Genomic DNA, 26261 nt, shown 5'->3' on the forward strand with positions numbered 1-26261 from the left:
CTGTTGTCATTGTCGGTATGCTTGTTCGGCCTTTTGGGTTCTTCTAATTTCTGTAGCATCTCCATTTAAGCTGCAACTTCTGCATCAAGAGGAACTGGTTCGGTGCCTTCTCTTCCCACCGACCGATTCTTCTCCTTCTCTCTTTACTTGAGTTAACATCCGAGAGGTACGGAGTTTTCTGTTGTTGGTTCATGAGAAGAGCGACTGGAGAGGTCCATCTGCCAAAAGAAAGACATCAGAAAGTGATCGTGGCTAAGAACATGGAAGATCAGGTCAGTATACTTACAATTCCGCATCCATTTCATCTGTAAATTTTGAGTCTTTTCTGTTTTCATTTGACGATCCAAAGCTTTTTAGAATTCTGACTTGAGAGCCTAACAACCATCAGGCCTTAACAGCATCTGAATATGGAATACTTTTCTCATCAATGCCAAAGTCACAGATTGAAAATGGCAGACCAAGTAGTATGGTTGTTAAGGTAAAACATGCAAACACGTTTTGTTCAGTTTCTTGCTTTTTCTTCCTTCTAGATTTATTCTGGAATTAATTGTTTTTCAAGTTTGAGATCCTTTGACAAAGAGTTATTGTTCTTCGTCGTTTTTAAACACTAAGCAGAAGCCAAAGTCAGTCATCCCTCCTCACATAGTTGCAGAAGCCATATCCTCCCTCCATGGTCGTGATCTTCGATGGTCCGGCCCCATCACCCCCAGCGAGATGCAATACGTAGAACAATATGTCCTTGCAAAATACCCACAATATTATAACGGGCTAATTGAAGACGATGACAAGAACAACCTGTACTCTCTCTGCATCAACGAAGAATCTCCAGAGACCCCAGATGATAAACTAAAATCCCCGCGAGGCCTGCGTGAATCAACTTCTCCCTCATTCGGAAGCTCTCATCCTGATCTTGACAGGACTCAGCTGGAGCCATCAAGACTGCTGGACATCCTGAACAAGAAGTCATCCTTCCCAGGGACATTTATCTCCATCCCTGAAATCCAAGCTCGAAATAGAGTATTAAAACATTGTGGATTGAGGGAAGATGACTACCTGGTGTTGTTCACTCCCAGTTACAAAGACACAATGATGTTGGTAGGGGAGAGCTACCCATTCCTCAGGTATAACTCCTACATGACTATAATCGAAGAGGAAGTAGATTGCATAAGAGAATTTGCTAGCTACAAGGACTCAAAGGTGATTCCAGCACCTGAGAGTTGGTTGGATTTGAGGATCAAAGGGTCTCAACTCAGCCAATACTTCAGAAGGAAATGCAAGTACAGTCCCAAAGGGCTGTTTTCTTATCCAGCTGATGTGAGAGGCACAGGCTATTCAATGCACTGGATCTCAGAGGCTCATCGAAACTCATGGCATGTTCTGCTTGATGCATCTGGTTCGCTTGTAGGAAAAGACCCACTCAATCTTGCACTTCACCGGCCAGATTTTGTTGTGTGTACACTAGAGGACACACATACACAACCTTCTAAGGTCACTTGCCTCTTGGTTAGGAGACACTCCTTTGACACATCTTCTCCTTCATGAGTGATGAAGGGTTTGTAGGACAATTAAGGTGGTTACTAATGCATAATCTTCTATAATTTTTATCTGTTTTTTGTAAACCCAAATTTTTATGTGTTCTTCTATAACTTTTCTATTAATAAGTTAAGATAGATTTTAACTTGTCTAAATTAATAAATATATTTTAAATTAAATTAATATTATTTTATTTAAATATATATAATAAAGTACTTATTTTTTAATTTTATAATATCCAGATACTTAATCAATTTTTTAATTCTAGAATATTTAAATTCTCACTCTTGAAATAGTAATTGAATATAAAATTAAAAACCACAAATTTATATAAATAAAAAAGAGGATAGTTTATTATATAAAATTACTTTCATAGATTTAACCTTATAAGATATTTTTTTATTTAACGAAACTAAGATAGATTTATACTTTTTAAAATTAATAATTAAATTTAATATTATTTATTTAATTATATGTGTATATATATATAATTATTAAACAAATCCTTACTTTTATAATATATAAATTTTAATCAAAATTTTAATTTTATGATATCTAATTCTCACTTTTAAAATAGTAATTATATATAATATTAAAAATATGAATTTATATAAATAAAAAAGGCATTTTATAATATGAAATTACTTTGATAGATTTAACTTAAATAGTTTATTTGACTAAACCAAGATATATTTTAACTTGTTTTAAATTAATAAATAATTAAATATTATTTATTTGATTAAATACATAAAATTAAAATAATTAAAAAATACCTACTTTTATAGTATCCATACTTAATCAAACTTTTACTTTTACAATATCTAAATTCTCACTCTTAAATTAGTAATCAAATATAATATTAAAAATCATGAATTTATATATATAAAAAGATGGTATTTTATTATATAAAATGACTCTGATAGATTTAAATTTTATAAGATAATTTTATTTACTAATAAACTAAGATAAATTTTAACTTTTTTTAATTAATAAATAATTTAATAAATTAAATTAAATTTATTAAAAATAAAATACTTAAACAAATACTTACTTCTATAATATCCAAATGCAAGAGTGAGAAGACAGAGCGAGTAAAGCAAGAGCAAGAGAGGATGCTAGTAAAAGTGAACTCACTAGTCTTGGGGAATTATTTTAGTTTCACTCACTACTTACAACGCACATTAACGGGTTTTGGCGTAACTCCACATGATCCAGAGATTCCCTCATTTCTCTTCCATGGGTGAACTTTAAGTTTCTCCTCCCTTATGGTACTTATTTGTTGCATAGTTGTGTTGAGTAATGTGGAGTCTGGTCCACGGGGGGGCATGGAGGACATTTCCCATTCCCATTCCCATATTCAATAGCGTGTACATCACACAAGGGAAACATGAATTTTCCCTCTATGCTGTTTTTATTTCATCATCGGGACAAACAGTGAGCTACAGCAAAAAAACGAAAAACAGAGAGTGCGTGACAGAGCAGAGAAGGGTTTTGCCGGAAGAGAAAAGCTCTCGGCAGAGAGAGTGAGGCTCGAGAAGAACGACGCCGTTGTTGGTACTGCTGGACGACGTCGTTGCCGGTGTTTCTGATCGACGCTGCAAAGAAGGGTCTCTGCTGGTCGACGGTTCCGACGGACTCTGCTGGTCGACGCTGCAGAGAAGGGGCTCTACTGGTCGACGCAACAAAGAAAGATACTGGTCCCATTTGTATTGTGATTCCTCCGATTGAAGAAATAAAAATCCTCTACAACTCCCGTGGACATAAGCAATTTGTCGAACCACGTAAAATTTTGTGTCATGTGATTACCTGTCTCTTTATTGTCATTCTTCATAACAACTGGTATCAGAGCTGAGGTTCGGGTCTGAGGGAAAAACGATGACTGGAGAGAGATGAGAAGATTGTGTACAAGGCCACCGTGTAGTGCAGAAATGTGAGTGATGGGGAGAGTGGGTCCAGTGCACCCACTCCTATTATTCCACAGTCAGATCCAGAGCCGTCCACTCCTGCAGTTGCAGTTCGTAGAGTTACAAAGAAACCTTGCAAGATGAAAAGTCTAGCAAGTAGAAGCTGGCCACAAGGGTGTGACCCTTGAGAAACTAAAGTTGTGCGTAACTTCAGTTGGTCTTCTAGCATAAAGACAGGGGTAGTGAGTTGCAGAGGTGGAGGATATCATGTTTGAGGAAGAAGGCGATGCAGTGGATCTACCAGTCTCCAAGTGGGAGAATTGTTAAGTAATGTGGAGTCTGGTCCACGAGGGGGGTGCATGGAGGACATTTCCCATTCCCATATTCAATAGTGTGTACTGCACACATGGGAAACATGAATTTTCCCTCTTGCTGTTTTTATTTCATCATCGGGACAAATAGTGAGCTACAGCGAAATACAAAAAACAAAGAGTGTGTGACAGAGCAAAGAAGGGTTTTGCCGGAAGAGAGAAGCTCTCGACAGAGAGAGTGAGGCTCGAGAAGAACGACGCTGTTGCCAGTGTTTCTGGTCGACGTTGCAGAGAAGGGTCTCTGCTGGTCGACGGTTCCGACAGGCTCTGCTGGTCGACAGTTCCGACGGGCTCTGCTGGTCGACGCTGCAAAGAAGGGGCTCTGTTGGTCGACGCTGCAGAGAAGGGTCTCTGTTGGTCGATGTTGTGTAAAAGGTGTTTTTTTGGTCAATGCTACAAAGAAAGATATTGGTCCCATTTGTATTGTGATTCCTCTGATTGAAGAAATAAAAATCCTCTGTAGCTCCCGTGGACGTATGCAATTTGCCGAACCACGTAAAATTTTGTGCCATGTGATTACCTGTCTCTTTATTGTCGTTCCTCATAACAAGTTGTTGATAAGCACACTAACGATTTTTGGGTTGACTTTCAGTGATTTCACTTATTTCAATTCCACTAATAAAAGTGATTTCACTTATTTCACTTTCACTAGAGAAAGATTGACAGATTCCCTCCTTGCTCTTCCATGGGTGAGTGGCTATTAATAAGATATACAATTTAGTGTTGATGAAATGTTCATTCAATGGTGTTGTTGTACAATTCAATTATGACTAGCTAGAAAAATAAGAGAGCAGTTCAACTTTGATTCATATAAACAACCAAAAGCTAGTCTTATGGCCTGATTCAATTGGGTTACCAGAAAGAAAAAAAGTTGATATAAGCACACAAAAGAATTCCTATCTAAAAGGTTTATGCAGCAAAAAAAGTTTTCGTTAGAACTCCTAAAGCTGGCAACATGGAATGGTACCTATCGGATTGGCCATGTATGGTTTGGTCTGTATTAACCAATAGAGACCATACAGTAGTCTGTATTACCTTAAGTGACGAATTTTTTAAGGGATTGATACAGTACCTAATACTAAAGTGGCAAATTTCATTTTTGGGGTTGAAAGAAAAGAACCATTTTCACAAAGAAGAAGTGACTCATTGTAAAAGGAGAGGCAGTTGATTCCACCTGCTTAAAAAAAGTCTCTTCTTTGCATAAGCAGCTTCTCATTTATTCTCTTCGTAAAAAAATGAGAATCTATTATTTATACAAAATCTCTTAAAGGGGGGGTTAGTCAACAATGGAGTTGAAATAAAGTTCACACGTATTATGTAGTTGATTTGATTAGGCCGTTAGTGGTGAATGAGTGCCAATATCATCTGAAAAATGAGGTAATCGTCATAGGCTAAAATCGTGATTCAGCCCAATTTTACAAAACATCCACTTGAAGCATCGTTCCCTCCCTTATACAGTTTTTTTTCTCATTTGTGCTCTCCTTTCCCGACGTTTTTTTCTCCCGCTCTCTTCCTCCTCTCGTCTTCGCACTCCCTTCGGCTTCTTTTCCCTTTGTCGTCTTCTTATCTCTTCCCTCTCTTCCTCTCTACGTCTCGAGGTTCCTCTCATCTCTGATGGTCTTTCTGCGCCTTGGAACAATCTCTCGGCTCTCGCCTCAATCTATCCTCTCTGCTGTCCTTGCACTCCTTGCCTCTTGGCCCTCTCTCTCACCTCTCGCCAAGACGCCTCTCGCCCTTTGTTTCCCCCTCTCTCACCTCTCTTGTCTCAAACGTTTTTTCGATTTCCCCATATATGGTTTGATTGCCCTAACTTCTACCTATTTCCCCCATTTTTCAGCTTTGATTTCTCCCATTCTTCTTCGATTTCCCCCATTTAGGGTTCGATTGCCCTACCTTCTACCTATTTCCCCCATTTTCGGCTTTGATTTCTCCCAATCTTCTTCGATTCACCTCAATTTCCCCCATTTGGCTTCAATTTCTCCCAAATTTTACTTAATAAACCTAACCCTAATTTTTTTAGTTTAATTTACTATTTGATATTGTTTTATTGAATTTATGTGAGGTTTATTTGTATTGATTGTTCGATTTCAATATAATTTCGGAATTTAGGGTTACGGTATAGGGGATTTAGGTATAATTTTGGGTTTTAGGGTTAGGGTTTAGAGGATTTAGGGTATAGGATACAATTTTTATGGCTTAAGGGATTTAGAGTTTATGGTTTAATTTCAGGTTTTAGGGTTAGGGTTTAGGGTTTAAATATTTGCTTTTATGCTATAAATTGTAGACTATTACGAGTAACTCGTTCATTTTCAAGCATGTTTTTTAAGTTTTAATTTTATATATATATATATATATATATATATATATATATATATATTAATAATAATATATCCTAGTTTATTAATAAAATAATATATTTATTTATTTATTATATTTTATTTATAATCTATCTTTGGTAAATAAAATATTGTTAATAAATTATTTTTGTTTAATTATCCCATTTTTATAATTAATTAAACTAATCCTTTTTAATTTTGTAAAATTATATTATTAATTAATAGTATATAAAAAATTGATCTTCTGTTATTAATAAAATAAGTGTTTTTATTTATTCAGTATATTCAATTTTTAATTATTGTATTAAATTAGTGATTTAATAGTCATAATTTAAATATTAAAGTAAACATTTGATCAATTATTTTGGTTTAATTATTCTATTGTTATAATTAATTAAACCAATGTTTTTAATTTTGTGGCAATATATTATTAATTAATAATATGTAAAAATATATATTATGTTATTGATAAAATAATTTATTTATTTATTTATTATTATTGTATTAAATTAGTGATTTTTAATGTTAAAATATATCTTATGTTAATAATAAATTTATTTATTTATTTATTATATTCGCTTATGTTATTTTTTACTTACTTATTTATTTATTTTTTATAATTTATTATAGTCACATGTAATTATTATATTTTTTTATAATAAAGTGTAATCATTAATTAATATAATATAGTATTTCATAAATTAGTATATTAATATATTTTAATGTTATATTAAATCACTTATTAGTGTAGTAACCATAGTTATTTTAGATAATTATCTGTTTAGGTATATTTTCTATTTAAGTTTATTACAAAAAGTTACTCATTGTCTTATTTACATCATATTTTTCATTTTGGGGCACTAACACTAACACTGGAATCTGTTTTCCAGTGCACTTGAACTCGTGTACAGTAACACCCAAGGTAGAGTTGAAATTGAATCAAATAATTGCCTTGAATTTGGAGTCTAACTTCAACTTCAACTTATGTTGACTAAACCCCCCCCCCCCCCCCCATTAGTATGAGTAAAATACCACAACCACAAAAAATGACCTACACCTACATTATCTATTTGTAGAGCCACAAAAGTAAATAATTTAGGTATAGACCCTCATTTTGTGGCTCTACAAGTGAATAATTTAGGTGTATTAAGTACTTGCTCTAAAACCATGTGAAGTTGGGACCAAGACCCATCTTAAAATGACTAGCACACTTAGAAAACTTTTTTTTCCAACCAATAAACTCATGATCTTTGTACTCAATAATCCATGTGAAACTATTCCTTAACCGTTCTCTTAGTAAAAACATTGAGAATATGTTTTTTGCACAAGAAAACTGTTTGGACAAACTGTATATCTCTCATGCCTTAGTAACCCTTCGAATAGGATTAGTACCTTTGGATTTAGCTAACCATATTATCATCTATTCAGTTTGGCAGAATTGATGCTGGACCAATCTAAATCATCTATTCAGTTTGGCAGACTTGATGCTGGACCAATCTAAATCAACTATTCAGTTTGGCAGACTTGATGCTGGACCAATCTCTGCAAAACATCCAAGGAGATGAGAATCTCATTCATGACATCTGTACAAATATGAAAGGAGATGAGAATATCATTCATGACATCTGGACAACATCATTTTGATTCTTTCTACTTGTTTACTTATTGAAAGCTCAACCAGTATGAGCTCGAGGTTGACTAATCTATTAACCAAACGACAGATTAGCAGAACTTCTGAAAATCCTATTTCATCAAACAATTAATCTATTCATTTCTCCTCTTGAAGAAAAATCTCTTATGATTTGGTCAATCAGCTTCATACTTATCTAACCTGACAGATGGCCCAAAAAACTATATTAAAATCAGTTTAATTATCTGTAAGAGATAACAAATGAACTATCACCATTCTATATAAAGAGTTACTGATATACATCCTATCATTCTTGAGTGAAAAATGGTGAGTGTGGATTGCAGTTCCATACTACTCTTCTTGTCTTTGCTATGTGTATTCGTCTACTTTCTTCTTCTTGCAAGACAGAGGTATGATCCTCTGAAGCTCCCACCAGGTCCCCTGCCTCTTCCAATTGTGGGTAACCTATTAAAGCTTGGCAACAAACCCCATCAGTCACTGGCTAAGCTTGCCAAGATCTATGGCCCATTGATGACCCTTAAGCTGGGATGTGTCCCAACAGTGGTTGCCTCTTCAGAAACAATGGCAAAAGAGGTCCTCCAAAAGCATGATCAAGCCTTGGCCGGCCGGACTGTCGCCGATGCTGTGCGTGCCCTTCAGTACTCTGAATCCACCATGGCCTGGTTACCTCCCAACCCTCACTGGAGAAAGCTCCGAATGATATGCAATACACAAATGTTTACCACCCAAAGACTGGACTCCAACCAGGACCTCAGACACCAAAAGGTTCATGAGCTCATCTCTCACTTGCATAAGCATAGTCAAACCCAAAGGGAGGTGGATATTGGGATGGTCACCTTTGTGACAATACTCAATTTGATTTCCAATACCATATTTACCGTTGATTTGGTTGATATTGATGCTGATTCTGTTCAAGAATTCAAGGATGCAGTCAGGGGAATCATGGATGAGGCAGGGAGGGTCAACCTTGCAGACTATTTTCCATTACTGCGAGTAATAGATCCTCAACAGATCAGGCGTCGAATGACTTCTCATTTCAAGAAACTGCATGCCCTTTTTGACAGATTGATCGAGGAGCGTTTAGAGTACAGAGCAGCTTCACCATCTTCTAGAAGAGATGATTTTCTTGATGTGCTTCTTGATTATAACAATGATAACAGCTTTAACCTCAGCCGACAGGACATAAGAAATTTGCTCGTGGTGCGATTTCTTCTTAATCTTTTCTTTTATGCAATGCAGCGTTTATCCTCTCTTTTCATGATCTTGGTTGAGAGACTTGAGCAAGAAGACTAACTACACTTTCATTGATTAGGAGATATTCTCAGCAGGAAGTGACACAAGCTCGAGCACACTAGAATGGGCCATGGCGGAGCTGCTCCGGCACCCAGAAACCATGGCTAAGGTCCGATCAGAGCTCTTGAAAACCCTTGTATCTGGGCAAAGCATCAAAGAATCGGACATAGCTCGGCTCCCTTACCTCCAAGCGGTGGTAAAGGAGACATTCCGATTGCATCCACCCGTTCCACTCCTGATACCTCGCCGCGCGGAGTCCAGCGTCGAGATCTCCGGTTTCACCATCCCCAAACACACCCAACTGTTGGTCAATTCCTGGGCTATTGGAAGAGACGAAGAAAACTGGTCGGAGCCTCTTCGATTTTGGCCAGAGAGATTTCTGGGCTCAAACATCGATTTCAGAGGCAGAGATTTCGAATTCATCCCCTTCGGCGCCGGCCGGCGTATCTGCCCTGGGATGCCTCTGGCGATTCGGATGGTGCACCTTATTTTGGCTTCTATGATACAGTCGTTTGACTGGAAGCTTCGGAGTGGGATGAAACCGGATGACATTGAGATGGATGAGAAGTTCGGGATCACACTCCAGATGGTCAAGCCTCTGTATGCGGTACCGATGCATCAGCCAGAACTGACAAGTGCCAGCTGAGAAGGATCATGGCCTTACACAACTGTGTACAAAATACACTTCTCTTCTGTAGCGGGTAAAAATTGAATAAATGAGAGATGGAACTGCAATTGCCAGAAATTGGAGGGGCAGGCCAATTGCCCACTCAACGGTGACTTTGGGAGACGATGAGGTGAGAATCACGTTTCACCTACTGTGGAATATGATTGATTTGCTTTTCTGAGTCTCATTCCATTTACTCGAAATATTTGCTGTTCTACCCGCTTCAGAGTTCTCAAGAACACTTTAAGAAAACCGCAAAACAAAACAAAGATAAGAGATTTGCTAGAGCTGAGATCAAGACCTTCTCTTTCCTTCCTTCTAAGCAGTAAAGGGGACCAACATTAGAAGATTTGATCTTTGTAACACTCCCTGGAAGAACACTAAGAGCTGCTAATGGTTTTTCCAATACCTTAGCTAATGGTTAACTTAGGTACAATCAAGTCGATTTTTTTTAGCATTGAATGAAGCTCTATGAAATTAAGAAAAGCTAGAAAAACATTTTCAGGTAGAAATGTATTACTTGGATTCATTAGTGCCCCATATCTACCTGGAAAATCATTTAAATTTCTAGGTAACGATTTCTAGCTATCTTACCCTAACCAAGCGACGACGCCTTCCTCTCCCGAACGCTTGCTCCTCCCCTCGAAGCTCTCTTCGCGTCCTCAGTCTACAGGTATTACTCTCCCTCCTCTCCATCTCCTCCGTCTCCTCTCCACTGGCTTTAATAATTTTTTCATAAAAATTACCAAAAAAAAGAGTCGTAGATATGACGTATGGAAGGACATCCCTTGGAGATGATGAATCTAGTTCGCCAATCAGTGGTGACCATGCTACACATCCACATACGTCCCAGTGAGACTTCCCTTCCCACCAAGCACTAGACGTCAAAAATACGTGGGGCCCTTGCCAACCCGTTTTTCACCTTTTTGATAAAATCTTGTAATATCCAGCTAGAATTTGGGCAAGAATTAATAATCTGCCATGGTCGAATCAGAAACATTTAATAGAGATGCTGGTGGAGGCCTGGAACTGTAAAACCAATTTCAGACGTAAAACTGGAAACTAAAAAAAAAAAAATGTATATTTCGTAAATTTATCACCATCCATGGAAGAAAACCCATGCCAGAACAAGTATAACCTACACCAATTTTGCCTATATTTCGTCGGGGAAAGAAAATAATCAAAGAGACGATGATTCTCAAGTCTCAAGTCTCAAGTCTCTCTCTGCAAAATAAATTTCAAAAGAGGGGAGCTGGGATTCCTTTGGACAAGGATGGCCTCCGGCCGCCCTTCATCGTCTCAGCAGAATCCGTCGCCTTCTTTCCAGTTGGTCAGCGGCGGGATCTCAAAATGCCAGAGCCTCCCGGTGGCCTTCACCCGATATTTGGCGCAGAGAAATTCCTCCGCGAAGACGCGCTCTACCTTCCGGTCGACGTCGTGAAGGAAGACGTGGGTAATGCCTTTCTTCTGCCGGTTGCGAGCCATCACCGCGGCGGAGAAGATCGCAGCCATTCTCCCCGGCGCCTCGTTGAAGTACCCCCTCGGCGCGTCAATCATGATCAGGTCCCACTCCCGCTCGTACACCTCACCCGGCAGATTGTTCAGCGCCAGTCGGCAAGCGTCATTCCCCTGTAGCCGTAGCCGTGGCGGTAGGCAGGCAGGCTCCTGCTTGTACGATTTGAGCAGCTTGTCCGCCTCCGACAACTGAGTCCGATACTGCACCGTCCGAGCGTTCAGCATCGTCGCCGTCTTCAGCACCGACTGCACCCACTTGGGATCCTCCTCCAAGAAGAGGGTCGTCCCGCCGGCGTTGAAAGACGCCCACATCAGCGAATCATGACCGAGGCCGAACACCAAGAAGTTGCAGGGCGCGGCCCGCTGGAGCACATCATACGAAACTTGAACCTCGGCCAGACTTTGCTGTGGGACAATCTTAGAGGTAGCGTAATGGAGGATCGCCTGGAGCTGAATCGGCGCCGCGGTACGATCCGTCGCGCCAAGAATCCCAACATCGAGCCCGCGGAGAAAGGACCTATCGGTGGATCTGCTGAAGTTGGAGAGAAGAAGAGCGCCAGCCATGACGCCGGCGATGGCGATGGTGAGGGCGAAGGCGCTGAAGCACGGTCTCGCTGTCCACGGAAGGCTCCCCATTACTTTCTCCTGTTTTTTTATTTCTCCGGAGCGAGCTCCTCCAGGGCTCTGATATACAGGGAACGTCGGCCTCTCCTGAAACGCTCGAGATTTTTTTCCACAAAGGACGAAAATACCCTTCCCTCATCAATGATGAAATTTGCGACTCCCGAATCCCAAAATTTTCCTCTTATTACAAAAGACCGGAGGAAAGAAAGGGCGAGACAGGCCATGTGGACGAGACACCGAAGACCAAGAGAAGAAATGGTCGGTGCATACACGGTAATTTAGGTATATAAACCTTTCCATTGTTACGACACGTGGACTTGGAGAGTCTGAATGAATCTTTTCGAAATCTACTTTCCTTTCTTGGTACAACACTTGGTTGAAAACTAAAGGCTTAAATCCGTGATTTGTGGATGTTGCCCTTTTTCTTAACATTACTTGATTTTAATAAAGCAGCGGTTGAAAGGGAAGTGGAATCTGCTAGAGGGGTATGACCGTAATTCGGAGGAAACTATTGGGGAATCTCCACAAGGGACTGTTCGTATCTAGCAAGAGTTGCGGGACGAGGCACTTTCCTCAAATAAATAAGTAAATAAATAAATAAATAAGAGGATTTACAGAGCGTACGGAAGAGCTTTCTCCAGTCTGAGGGCTACACGTGTGTCGCAATTCTCGGGAGGATAACATCATGGGCTCAAAGCAGGTGCTAGAATCGACTTATATTCGAGATGACCTCCATTTTAAATATTTAGCCTCAAAATCTAATCGTTGTCAAACTCAATAATTTTAATTAACTAATATTTAAAAATTTACATAAAATATAAAATAAATAAAATATATATAAATTTATGCATATATTTTACATAAATTTGGGCATAATTTCTACCCATATAACTATTTTATATTAACCCTATATAAAATCATTCATAAAAATTACATAATTATATATAAATTTTATTAAATAATTAAACACAAAAACATTCCTTTGAAAAGTAATGCTAGTTTTATCCATTTGTACTCAATCATATCGTTCTAATTCAAAGACCGGAAAACTAGATCTTCGATATAGATAAAAAGTTTAAAAAAAATAATTTTGGATGACTTAATATGCCCATTTTAGTTTTTTCTTCATAGCATAGATTTATAACAGTTCTAAAATATTATTAAAACTTGAGTAGAGTTAGCATTAAGAGAGTACCTCAAACAATTTGAGTATCTTCAAGAGCCATGAGAAATAGACAATGCACAATGTCTTTTCATGTGCTTGTGATGTCACACGTGTGAAATCGCATAATGTCTTTGCGCTTGTAGGGGAAAAAATTATTTTCCCCCTAACTTAAGCCTCTAGTTTTTATGTCGAGACAATGTAGGGGGTAGGGAGGTCTAGCGGCGTTGACAAGGAACTGTTGTTGGGGTGACGGTTGCGATGGTGATGAAAGCAGTGACAAAAGGTAGCAACTATCGAGACGATGCGGGGGTAAAGGAGTCTGCGACAAAGGCGGCCGACAAGCAGCTAACAGTGACGAAGGCAGCCACAACAGCGGACGAGATGGGTTTGGTGGTGATAAGGATCGACGACGACAAACGAGGGGAAGAAGAAATTGAAGTCGAACTTGAAGAGATGAAGACAAACTCCCACTCCCGCGTCTCGGGCCATCGTTAAGTTAACGAGCCCGTTTGTGAGTTTTCAAACCGAACTATGGTTTGGTCAAGCCTTATTTGGGTTTGAGATAAAATCAAATTAAACCGAGCCGAGCTTGAGCCACTCATGATAAGGCTCCATTCGATGCCACCCCTAGTTGACATAAACACTAGTTAATATTTATTATAAATAGGAATTTTATTATTGGATATTTGTTACTGGTATATAAGATTTTGAAACATATTCTAAAATAAAGAATTCCATAGTTAGTGTGACAATTGATATTTCTTAATAATATAAATATGATGTTAGTATACTTTTTCAAAATAAGTAATTTTTTTATAATCATATTTGTTAATATTTTATAAATTTTAATCATATTTCACTAAACAATAAATAAAAAATTTAGAAAACCTAGCTCTTATACTAATTATAATTATTATTTTAATCAAAACTAGACAAAAGTAACCATCCATCACTGAGTAATTAACACATCTTATAGTTTAGATCTATTATTTGCTTCTTTGCCCTTATTTTGCATTCCAATTACATGTTGGGCACTCAAGTCCCTAACAGATCAGGTAATTACATAACAGGAAGCATACTTTGCCGGCGGAAGTCGGTGAAACCTTTTTCCTCCTCGATCAACAGTCTTGTCCCATGGCGACTACAGCCGGACCAACGAGAGAAGGCTCAGCCCAAGCGACGGTTGCTGAACACATATCTCAGGCGGTGCAGTCGACCTCCAATCTGTTGCATCTCATGCAAGAATCTTCTCCCTCCCAGGTGCTTTTTCCCATCCGCTCTCTCTTTTTTTTTCCCAATTTCCATTTCGTTTAACACGGGATATTTTTTCGCATAGGCTCCTGCTATATTTCAATGCCCACTTTCCTGAAACACTGTATAATTACAGTTGAGAAATCTCCAGAATGCAGGTCACAGATAACAAATTGCTGTATCCGCTGGAAATGAATATTTTGTTTGAGTCGCTTTTTTTTTTCCACGATTCCCCAGTAGTGGCGATTTCTAAACGTGACACAGATTGGATCATATAATTTATTCATGTCGAATGATTGATTACCGCCCCTTTTGTCTTCGCCTGGATATGTTTTCCTCTGATCGTGGAAATGTATTTAGCTTTGAAGAAAAGAGTGTCGGTAAATATATGTTTTCCTACTTCCCACTGTAGGAGCAATGATGCCACAATTCGCTTATCAACAACTTTTCCTGATTATGTATCCTACAATAACTATTATAAATTGGCATCATCTAGTTCAACGGGAGTTATCCCTTGAGCTATTAAAGTTTGCATCATATTTTAAATTTGAAATAAATGCATAAGTAGGCCGGTCTCTCTTGTTTTCAAATACTTTCTTCTTCACTTACATCTTTTGTTTCTTACTCTTATTCTGTAGGCTCTTCTAGCAAAGCTGCCAAAAAACCTTCTAGCCAAAGCATCTACTATGAAGAACACAGAACAAGTATAACGCTCACATTAATTTTTTTTTTTTTTTTTTTGTTCTTCTGTGAAATGATTCTTCCTGAATGCCACTTAATTTTGGAATCAGGTATTGGAGCAGATGCCTCGGGTCATTTCATCACTAGATGCATATATAGATAGTGGCTTACACAGGTTGCTTTTCTGGTTTCCAATTTTAAATTTAACTGTGGAACTTGTCAATTTTTATGTGGCTAGAAGCCTTGCTTGAGTTAAACTAGTGCACTCATTTTGAATAACTATATCTTTAACTTCAATTAACATATGATTGCATTATATTCTGAAGGATCATTTTCTGTTCTTTTTATTTGCTGTAACAGAAGTTATTTCACAGGGAACGGCAAAAGATGCAATTGAGCTTGTCTCATTCATCTTGTCGCCCGTCATACTAAAAAATATTGGCAATTACTAAGTGTTCAGAATTGTGGTTATTTAGTATTCCAAATATACATGGAACATTGGCCATAATGAGCTATTTAATCTTCAGGTGATGGTCTTTATCATCATTTCATTTTTCTAACAAAGTGCTCACTGTAACAGTGTTCCTCATTTAAATACTGTTATCCAGTTGCTCTCAAACATGGAAAACCGCCAGCTCAACCCTGTTTATGAAAACTCTCACTTTCAAGAGGTACCGATACGAATTCTTTCTCTGTATCTTTCTTGTCTCTATTTCTTTTTTATATCTTGTTTGAGCAACAGAATAGCGGAAAAAACAAAAAGACAATTTGAAAATGTAAAAAACGAGTGGAGAATAATAATGATTGTTTAACTTATTAATCCAGAAATTGCTTTCTTGGGCATAATGCAGTCTGTGTCTAGAGGTGAATCTATACCTTTGTTTGCTCAAAAAGGGATGGCAGCCAGAATTCATCTCAAGGCACACTGGCTGTTGATGTGGCGGCTAAAAACCACCTTGAAAGGCTGATGCATGATAAAAGATTCGTATTTACAATACTTTTAATATTTTTCAATTTGATGGCAGAATCATCTTTACTAGTTACATAAAGTGCTTGAAAGCTTCTGAAACAGTATCTTTGTTCACAGAGGGATAAGGTTTCTCACTTGTCGAAGATAAAATATAATCCTTATTTTCACAATTGCATGTGCAATTCCTTAATTTGGGCATCTTCTGTACAACGTTACAAACACATTTCTTTTTTGAGGAAGTTGAAATTTTAGTCTAGAGCAAGAGAACAAAACACATTTGATCCATTTTGTTAGAATCTTAGATCTATTTTTTTTTTGGCTAATTGGAAGGGTTAAATTGCATATCTTATGCTTATAAATTACATTTTTCTAATACCTATTAGGATATCGATATTGTCAATGAACATGTGGAGATAACAAGCTGAAGAAAGTCAGAAAGTCTGTTTGCTAGACAGACTTTACCTGTTTGGTATGGTTTTCCTGCTGATTCCTATTGTCGCCTTCAACTGATGGTTCACCATCTATACTACAGAATCTTTGAGGGACTAATAAGAATGTTTGATCTTTCCTTGTGCAGGGATGAAATTAGCTATTTGAATTGCATTATTGGAATAGCTGAGTTGGAGTCTATTACTAGCATCAGATTTGTTAAGGATATAATGTAAAACTATGCCAATTAAAATTTTCTTATATCAGGGATAAGTCTCTTTATAAACAATTAGTGGCTGGTCCAAAAGAAATGACTGTTTATTTACTCCAAAAAAATAGGTGAACAGTCTTGGTATGGATTACAAGAGCTTGTATATATTGTAAGGCGAGTGTCTGTAACATGGCTTTTTAATGATTTTTTGTTGTTTCTGTTTTTGAAGTAGAAAAGTTACTGGATGTGTGTCATTCTGGTTTCTTTATATAGTATGTTTGTTTGATCAAATCATAGTATACTTTTTTGTATTCTAGTTAAGTAAAAGGTTTGTGAAAAATGTTAAATAAGAAATAATCTGATTTGATATGTCAAATGCTTGATAAAGTTTAGGAAAAAAACATATTAACATAATAATATGACATAACACTATCTTATGCAGTAAAGTATCAAAATATGCCCTTGTCTTGTAGAAAGTAAAATAAAAAGAATAGAAACTAGGCATCTGACTATAATCTGCATAATAGGATTTGATTCCATTTCTAAACTATCTGATTGTGGGTTGATTGCAATCACCTTAGTAGTACAAAGAGTTTCAACACTAGGCTGTATAGGTAACAAAAGGTAGCATCATTTATGAATTAGAAGTACAATATGAACCAATCTGTAATTTCTCTTTCCTAATAAAAAATAATGTGTAAGAGTTGGAAGATTTTTTTCAAGTCTTCGGCCACGGTTATTTTCCTGTCTCTTTTGGTGTTTATTTTTTCTTTTAGGGATGTTCTTTGGAAGATGTTGGCCCTTTTCATTGGGAACCAGAAATCTGCAGCTGTGTGGTCAAACAAGCACGAAAGGCTAGTTCCTATCTCTTTAGTTACATGTTACCATGCTTGCCTTTGTTGCATGCAGTTCCAAGAATTTTGATGCTTGTTAGATTTTCCCGAGTTCTGATTCCACCTTAGATGCTACTGAGAATTAGTTGCTCTTTGCTGCAGTATTACTAGCTTATGTTGTCCATTTAGTTTGATTGATTGTGATGTTCGGGCATTTCTCTTCTTACTCACGTACTCATCTGCTAGGGGCTGATGGGATCTGGAGGTGGATTCTCAACCATCCACAGGGAGTTGTAGCCAATCACAATTCCAAAGAAGCACGCACTGTGGTAGAAATATTAACCAAATTCATGATGAGGGCATGCAGGAAAGACTTAGTGGGCAGATTAAGGTCATTACAATTACAACAGTAATAACTATTTTTAACCATAGAAGACAACAAGAAGTCTAGATAAAAACCAATGGAGTAGTGCATAAGACTAAAGTGCATCCCATTAATAGACAAATCCTTGCAATTAACTTTCTCATCAATTACTGCACATACTCTTACACATATAAGCACAGCAATCTTCACTTCTTTTGAGTAATTTTTACCATAAAGAGTCTAATCCATTATGCAAACCAATGGAATCATGATCAACTTTGAGATTTGTGTCATTACAATTACAACAATAATAACTATTCTTACCCGAGGATGAAGATAGTGATCAACTTATTTTCTAGATTTATTAACATGTCTAAAGTTTTTTATGTTATATTTAATTTTTTTAGAGATAATATGTTAATGTTACATTAGCATTAAATTAGAATTTCAATAAAGGGTAATTCTTGGTAATTTTATATAAATTGTATGTTTTAATATTTATATGATTTGATGATTTTTAATATTTTTATTTAGTTAATAACTTAAGAATGAGAAGAACTAAGTCACGAGCTGAAGGGTATGGTCCCCTATATGGGTGGGAACAGGACAAAACTCTACCTTCCTAAGCTGATATAGAAAATTATAGAGAGGAGCTCCCATCCATTGTCATTTCTATTGTCTAGGCACATTAGTTGGGTCCCCTCAACCTCTCATCCTGTCTACTATCACTCCTCTCCCTTTTCTTGTGCCTTTAAGAGGAGACCCATGCCCCTCTTTTAGAGGGTAGAGACTCCTCCCTCAAGGGTGACAAAAGGAGAGGGTGGGTTTCCCCTCCCTATCTGGCATCAAGCCCGATAGAACCTGATTCCACCTAGAGATCTAATTCCTAGTTTTATAACAAGTAAAATTTGTCCAATAGAACCTAGAGATAAACCCCTTCCTTACATTTTCCCAATATTCTAACTCCGATTCGTAAAGCATCAATCCACACCACAATTCAAGAGAATACAGTCGAACACAACCTTGATTGTAACTGAACAGCCCTCTATCGTACTATCACAAGTTCATTTCGTGCTCCCCAAAACCAGAAGCGGGCTCATCGTATCAGGTAAGTTTCGAATCCAAATCCAGGAATGCCCGCCAAGCACGGAACAGAGATATGCCATTTGGAGGAATGTCTGTGGCGTTTCCGGAAGAAAATTTTCATAGTATAGTTGGACTCTTCAGTAAGTCGCAACAGTGTAAATCTTCCTCTCGACAAGGCCTTTACCGCCAACCATTCTCGTGTTCGATTCTCAATTCGTTAGGCCGCAGGAGTTCCACCCGTAAAAAGCACCTAGCAGGCTATAAGCTTATTGGCAAGTAGAGTTGTGAAAATCTGTGGGCTCCTGAGAAAGGAGCTTGTACTGGTTTTACTCGAAGCAGAGCATGACTTCCCTCGTTTTTTCTTCGTCTGTGGTCACTCGTTCTTCGCCCGCTGGAGCGAGTTCTCTATTGGCCCACTCTCGATTTCGTCTGCCCTTGCGGAAAAGAATAATGGTTAGTTAGGGTTCTTTTGAGCATGTCAGCAGTTATTTCTCAGTTTTCTAATCTGAACCATTTTAATATGAATACTATTACCTTTTTGCTTTACATTCTTTAAATGGTGTTATCTGGAAATGCGATTGTTTATGGCTTCTGCAAATGATTAAATAAATTCTGGATTTAGTTTGAGAATGTTTCGGTTGAACAGTTAATAGTTCTGGGATGTTTTTAATGCAGATGTGTAAGCTTGTGGAGCCCTTGAATTATGATAACGGGAAACCCTGTATCCCGGTCATTAATGAGCAGCGTTTTCCAAGTTTCTTGTCATTGAAACAAGAAACTGATCGTAAAAATGATAGGAGGTTCAGAATATTCTCTGGCACTGCCAACAAGACACTTTCTGAGGTCAGGTTGTTAACATTTAGTTAAAATCGGATGAGTTATTATCAGTAAATTTGGTTGTCTGACATCAACAAGTGTAATTTCAAGCTTTACAAGTTGAGAGTTGGCATCTATCTGCTAGGATACTTCTAATGTCTTTCTTTAAAATAATTTTTTGTCGTTTTTTTATGTTCGGTGGGAAGTAGGATTCTGAATCTTTTGCCTTGTGATCCAAGTATCTTGATTTTCCTCCCGCACTCTTAGATTATATAAAGTGGTCCATATGTAGTCTGATTTTGCTTATAGTAGTCGTCCATAAATGTTTCTTCTTGTTCTCTTCTCATTTAGTCATTGCTGGACTTTTAATTGGATCTTAACAGCTTATCTTTTGTCGATTTGAAATTCTATCAGGAAATTGCATGCTACATGGGCCTCGAACTTGGAAAAATCAAGATAAAGCGTTTTGCTGATGGGGAGATTTATGTACAATTGCAAGAGAGTGTCCGAGGTTGTGATGTGTACCTTGTGCAACCTACATGTCCTCCAGCAAATGAGAACCTTATGGAACTTTTAATTATGATAGATGCATGTCGAAGAGCTTCTGCTAAGAATATCACTGCTGTTATTCCATATTTTGGATATGCGAGAGCTGATAGAAAGGTAATTCCACTTTTTGGTTTGGCCTTACTGCCAAATCATATCATCGAAATGGAGAAGAAATCCATTATTCAGTTATTAGAAACTTTGGGATTTTCTTCCTTTTCTCCTTTCTATACCTTACCTCTGAATTTTAATCTTTTTATTTATGATATACTTCATTTCTTGCTCTCAAATGTATTCTTTTTCTTATTCAGACTCAAGGGCGTGAGTCCATTGCAGCCAAACTTGTTGCAAACTTGATTACAGAAGCTGGTGCAAACCGTGTACTTGCATGTGACTTGCATTCTGGGCAGTCAATGGGGTACTTTGATATTCCAGTAGATCATGTATATGGCCAGGTAATAAGTTGATTCTAAGATTCTTTTGTGATTTTGAAAGATTAATTTGTAGACAGATTGTTCCTAATTTTCATTTGCCAGTGACCCAAGTAGTTTTCAACCATGTTGTTAAATTGGGTCCAAGGCCCTATCCCAAAATGACTAGCCAACTTAGGAAACCTCTTTCCCAACTAATAAACTCAAGATCTTTGTACGCACTAATCCATATAAGACTATTCCTTAATACTCCCCCTCACGTGAAGACCATCTTTTGTGGCTTTACAAGTGGATAGTTTTAGGTGTAGGCCATCTTTTGTGGCTCTACAAGTGCATAGTTTTAGGTGTAGGCCCTCTTTTGTGGCTCTACAAGTGGATAGTTTTAGGTCTAGGCCCTCTACAAGTAGATAGTTTTTAGGTGCAAGCCTACATATGAGTACCTGTTCTGATACCATGTTAAATTGGGTCCAAGGCCCTATCCCAACATGACTAGCCAACTTAGGAAACCTCTTTCCCAACTAATAAACTTAAGATCTTTGTGCGCACTAATCCATATAAGACTATTCCTTAATACATGTAATGGACTATCATTTTTTTTTGCATGTATGTAGCCTGTTATTCTTGACTACCTAGCCAGCAAGACAATCTGCTCAAATGATTTGGTGGTGGTCTCTCCTGATGTGGGAGGTGTTGCAAGGGCTCGAGCTTTTGCCAAGAAAATGTCTGATGCACCCCTAGCAATTGTGGATAAAAGACGTCATGGACACAATGTTGCGGAGGTAAGGAATCTATTATCTTTTAAAAAGTGGCATTGAAGTGAGAAAAGTCTTAAAAGTACCATTCTGTGTGTTTTGTTTCTTACAAAATAAATTTAAGTCATGGGAGTGAGCAAGGAAAAAACTATGAAGATGAGGTACAAGTCATGTGGTGGGTGGGTTTTGTCTGCCAGAGAGTAGCCATCTAATTGGCAACTGTACCATAGGGTCACTGAACTTGGATTTTCTTGGATGAACAAAATTTTCTTCAAAACCACTTGGGTGGTATGAGATTCACATGTAAATCATCCCCTGGAATGATGTTAATGACCCCTTTACTTCTAATTTCTGAAGGACTTAAGAAAACATTCTTTATTAGGGCCAGAAAGCTGAGTCTTTCAGCCTTAAAGACTTAAGAGCCTTAGAATGCCATGTCAAGGTGACTCTAAGGTTCAACCAACATATTTTGGACATATTATCAACCTTCAAATTGTGGTGATTGTCTTGTATTTAGCTTTGTTTATGATGAGTTTTCAACTCCATATATTTGCATGTTCAGTTGAGAATACATCTTTTTATATGGTGATTAACTCATACTAGTCTTGGTGCTGTTGCTTTGAAATTGAAATGTGTGTTTCCACTATTCAAAGTCAAGTATTGTTTCTTCCATACAAGTGAAATCAGAAAGGAAAAATGATAACTTTCTTCTTTTAAAATGCAAAAATGGCAATCTTGTTGTTCAGTGCAATGAGAGATAGTCTTAGCTGAAAGGACAGATAAAATGATTTTGCGTATGCTATAAGCGTCAGAAGAAAGGTTCTTTATTTACAAGGGGAGAATATCTTTTCTTCCTCCTAACATGCCATGACTGCACCAGGATATTTGTTGAACAATTTTATAGCTTTCTTTTGTACTAATTTCTTACGAACTTAAACAAGTGAGGGCTCAATGTTGATGTTGATGAACAGGTGATGAATCTTATAGGGGATGTAAGGGGAAAAGTTGCCATTATGGTGGATGACATGATTGACACTGCTGGTGAGACAGATGAAACTTGCTTTAACATATTACTCTAGAATATGAGATGTCTGAGGGAGCACATTATTGTATTTTGTAACATGTTCTGATCCAGTCCAGAGCTTGTATGCTTGCTTTCTTCTTTTGTAGTGATATTTGGATCCTTTGCAATTGAACACTGTTGATTTTTCCTTCACACTGTTGTTCAGGGACAATTACAAAAGGTGCACAGTTACTACATCAAGAGGGTGCCAGGGAAGTTTATGCGTGCTGCACACATGCTGTTTTTAGGTATTTATTCTTTTTGAAATATTTATGTTACTGTTTTCATTCATTTAATAAAAAATCTGCTGTCTCCTCTTATTCTTACCCTAAGCATATCCATTCAGTTAATCTATGTAAGAAACAAATTTAAACTCGCTAACATCTTTAAATGTTTTTTCCTGGTCATCAATCATGACAGTGTCTTCTAGATTATAACCATACTTTTTTTTTTGAAGAGAAGATTGTAACCATACTTACATATGCCTAATGCAAGCCTTTACTTTTGTTTTTTTATTCTCTACATGTTGATGTGTCTAACATTTTGCTATATTTTTTCTATTTTCTAGTACTTGAATGTCGAAGGATTGAGTGAGTGTTGGCATGAATCTGGCCTGCCTTCTTTTCCTTTGTGACTCACTTCTCTTTCTCTCTCTCTCTCTCTCTCTCTCTCTCTCTCTTCTCCAAAAAAATAAAGAAGGTAAAACAAAATCTTCTAAGTATGTCTTAAATGTTGAAGGTAATGTTATCAGAACCGAACTGGACTGGCTGGTTCAAACCAGTTGAACCGGAATCAAAGCCCTTTCCTGTTTTTATTTATTTATAAAATGAAAATACAACTCTTTGGTCGAGGTGACTGAGACTAAAAAAAATAAAATTACTGATAAATTGAAAACATATGCACATATACTGTGTAGCTAGTATTGACCACCAAACTTTGCAAATTGACACCACCTTTAGCTAATGAATCAGAGATTGGATTAGCTGTCCGATGAATATGATTCCAAGAGATGTATTGTTGAGAGCAGATAAGCAATTTGTAGAAAGTGACTATCAGAACACCAGGAAAGGTTGGTTACTCTATTCCGAGTAATGACAAACAAGGAGTTGCCTTCTATGTTGAGTGGTGACCCCTTTCCGGCTTTGACAAAGAAAGAATCGCTTCTTGTTTATAACTGAGAGACCTGGCCAGGTTATTCTGTTCACTAATCCACTTATGAAGACACTTCATAAATTTTTTTGCTTGAGGGAGGCTTGAAGGAGGGGTTGAAGTAAGGACCAAAGTCAAACAAGTGTATGGCAAACGCTTAAAACAGCGTACCAAACCACTGATTTTTTATTTTATGTAATGAAGACAAAAGATATATTATGAAACCTATGGTGGCAGTTCATTTTGGCTGAACAAATGATTGAACCTGGTCTAATCGGATTAGAACAAAACCGGCCGATGTACCGGTTTGATGGCAGAATTGATTTTAACAACACTGGTTGAATGTATTCTGCTATTATTTAAATTTCTTTACGTGAAAAGCTATTTAAATCTTGTGGAGGCCCTTTGAAGTGCTAACGAATCATGAAGTCTTTACTATGATTCAATCTCATTACCTTGTTGATGAATCTGAAATGGGTTCAGAACCTCAAGATGAACCACAACTGCATGACTCCATTCCAAAAAGCACAGTTTTGCATAAGGTTAGTGTCAGGTTTGCTTGGTAAGCTGGTTTTCCACCCGTAATGTCATTATTATTGGTTATTGGAGAATACTTAACATGAAAGTAAATTAATATGAGGTTAATGAAAAAATAAAATGCTAGGCCTTGGAATTAATGCCAATTCTGGTAGCAGTAAAGTGCTTAGCTTTGCAGAGAAAAGGAAGTGCATCTGTTGCTTTCTGCCTCTGCCTTGAAGTAATATTCTTATAAAAGAAGTTCATCATGGGAGGTTCATTTTAGGTTAAGAGTTACAAGACGTAGTTTAGGTCAATGGTTTCCTAGATTTGCCTGCACTGTTGAAAGTAATAGTGCAGACAAGGAATCATAATTTCGTCAATAGAATTTAGATCATAGTTCTCTAAGAGTTCCATGATCCTATGAAGTTGCAGTCCTTGGAAAACCTTTGATCTTTCCAGAAAGTGTCTTCTTCTGATAAGCAATTGGGATGATCTGATGCATTTGGTGCATCCCTTTTATGCAATGTTAGATCTCATGTATTATTATTATTGTTATTATTATTCATTATTTACTATTAATATTATGATTTTGGATAACCTTCAAAAGTCTGTCTGATGTTATTATTTTAATTGTAAAGTTCCTATAAAATTTCCATAAAAATATCCGTAAACACCAAAGCAGAACTGATATGTCATGAAAACATGCAGTGGTTAGTCAATACTCCAGTAATTTTAGTTCCATCATTGGTTATATTTTTACTAGGTCCCATCTATTTAAGGTTGTCACTGTTCCATGAAAAAGGAATCAGTTGAAAAACATTCTATTTGAGGTTGCGTGTTTGGAAGGAGAAAAAGAGAAGGGAGGGAAGAGATGAAAGAATGAATCTCATACTCATTTATTTGATTTTATAAGATATGCTGCTACTATTCTATTTGTTGACTATGTACTTAGATTTTATGAAGTAAGGACTAATCCATTTTATCTCATACTTTGTAGTCTATGCTGTTTATATTTTTTATAGTTGGATTTTTCTTTGGCAGTCCTCCAGCCATAGAGAATTTATCTAGTGGCCTTTTTCAAGAAGTCATCATCACGAATACTATTCCAGTGAAGGACGAAAATTATTTCCCGCAGTTGACCGTTTTATCTGTATCAAACCTCTTGGGCGAGACAATTTGGCGTGTTCATGATGACTGCTCTGTGAGTAGCATTTTCAAGTGACAGTTATTAAAGCAATAAAAGTCTTTGATTCCTTATTTAACTTGGGTTGTATTTTTCCTTTTGGCCCCTCCAATAATAATCTTCCTCTATTTTTTCAATTCATTCAAGAATACCAGCCTTTGAAAATGTCCATACTGAAGTGATCTTTTTCCTTTTACCATGTTTTATCACTGGGGTGTTGCAATTATTCATTTTTTTTTTTCTTCTCGTTCCTTTCTAATTTCACATTGGGGGACCCTTTTCTTGTGAGAATTGGCTAAGTTGCTTTTTTTTTCTTTTTACATATAAGTTACTGGAAATGCTTCAAACATTGGTGACACTGAGAGAAACTTCCTGTGGTATTTTTACTGATTTGTCAGGGTACGTTTGAAACCTATTCAAGCTTGGGAATCGATTGAATCTCTTCGGTGGGAGAATCTATTTTAAAACAGTAGGGATGGTATTTCTCATCTTCTACCTTAGAGCTCGCTCTTGATCTAACGTGTACAGATACAACAACAGTCCGGTGTGTTAGTTTCGACCAGCAAGGAAACATGGCGACTTTTTGCATGTAGCAAAATCTTGTGTTTAATTTTTCTGTTGATAAGTTAGGATATTCAGATGCAGCTTTCTCACGAGACAGATCAAGCTTCTTGAATGCTTTTAATGTCATTTCTTTTTTCTTGTTCGTTTTTCAAAGTTTCATTGCCTTTCTCTATGCTATGGTGGGATATCTCAAAAAATATTAGGAATGTAAATCTATATTACCATATAAACATTCAGTCTGTAGTTTTCTTCAAAGTACCATTCACTTGTTTATTGTACCTCATATCTTTGATTCTTGCAATCGGTTGTTGAGTTCATATAAACATATTGTTGAGTGTAATGTCTTGTTCTTTC

The 26261-nt window shown here is 37.1% G+C and overlaps 5 protein-coding genes across 6 annotated transcripts; 4 read left to right on the forward strand and 1 right to left on the reverse strand.

The window, feature by feature from the left end:
• Positions 1 to 65: 65 nt before the first annotated feature.
• Positions 66 to 1564, forward strand: LOC137962965 (uncharacterized). Its single transcript, XM_068810124.1, has 3 exons — positions 66 to 272; positions 389 to 478; positions 616 to 1564. Exons 1-3 carry the CDS (start codon positions 192 to 194, stop codon positions 1540 to 1542), a joined length of 1098 nt encoding a protein of 365 aa, XP_068666225.1. The 5' UTR covers positions 66 to 191; the 3' UTR covers positions 1543 to 1564.
• Positions 1565 to 8413: 6849 nt separating this feature from the next.
• LOC137962956 (geraniol 8-hydroxylase-like) lies at positions 8414 to 9880 on the forward strand. The gene is made up of 2 exons (XM_068810112.1): positions 8414 to 8995; positions 9108 to 9880. The coding sequence occupies exons 1-2, from the start codon at positions 8450 to 8452 to the stop codon at positions 9732 to 9734; spliced, it is 1173 nt and encodes a 390-aa protein (XP_068666213.1). The 5' UTR covers positions 8414 to 8449; the 3' UTR covers positions 9735 to 9880.
• A 938-nt stretch (positions 9881 to 10818) lies between these two features.
• On the reverse strand, positions 10819 to 12017 carry LOC137962976 (arabinogalactan O-methyltransferase 1). Its single transcript, XM_068810134.1, has one exon. It carries the CDS (start codon positions 11904 to 11906, stop codon positions 11055 to 11057), a length of 852 nt encoding a protein of 283 aa, XP_068666235.1. The 5' UTR covers positions 11907 to 12017; the 3' UTR covers positions 10819 to 11054.
• A 2077-nt stretch (positions 12018 to 14094) lies between these two features.
• On the forward strand, positions 14095 to 16869 carry LOC137962984 (tobamovirus multiplication protein 2B). The gene is made up of 6 exons (XM_068810148.1): positions 14095 to 14319; positions 14949 to 15014; positions 15102 to 15166; positions 15572 to 15662; positions 16345 to 16430; positions 16539 to 16869. Exons 1-5 carry the CDS (start codon positions 14194 to 14196, stop codon positions 16384 to 16386), a joined length of 390 nt encoding a protein of 129 aa, XP_068666249.1. The 5' UTR covers positions 14095 to 14193; the 3' UTR covers positions 16387 to 16430; positions 16539 to 16869.
• Positions 16870 to 18653: 1784 nt separating this feature from the next.
• LOC137962992 (ribose-phosphate pyrophosphokinase 1-like) lies at positions 18654 to 26233 on the forward strand. 2 transcript variants are annotated; one of them, XM_068810160.1, is made up of 9 exons: positions 18654 to 19337; positions 19560 to 19727; positions 20115 to 20363; positions 20558 to 20701; positions 21289 to 21456; positions 22401 to 22470; positions 22659 to 22740; positions 25202 to 25361; positions 25742 to 26233. In XM_068810160.1, the coding sequence occupies exons 1-9, from the start codon at positions 19227 to 19229 to the stop codon at positions 25778 to 25780; spliced, it is 1191 nt and encodes a 396-aa protein (XP_068666261.1). In that variant the 5' UTR covers positions 18654 to 19226; the 3' UTR covers positions 25781 to 26233. The 2 variants fall into 2 exon arrangements, with proteins under 2 accessions (XP_068666261.1, XP_068666268.1); XM_068810167.1 differs by lacking the exon at positions 21289 to 21456.
• Positions 26234 to 26261: the final 28 nt, after the last annotated feature.

The sequence above is a fragment of the Aristolochia californica genome, unplaced genomic scaffold (genome assembly GCF_029961685.1).
Source record: "Aristolochia californica isolate CCGP_79_NKW_82.1479 unplaced genomic scaffold, dmAriCali1.0.hap1 SCAF_1, whole genome shotgun sequence".
Classification (NCBI taxonomy): domain Eukaryota; kingdom Viridiplantae; phylum Streptophyta; class Magnoliopsida; order Piperales; family Aristolochiaceae; genus Aristolochia; species Aristolochia californica.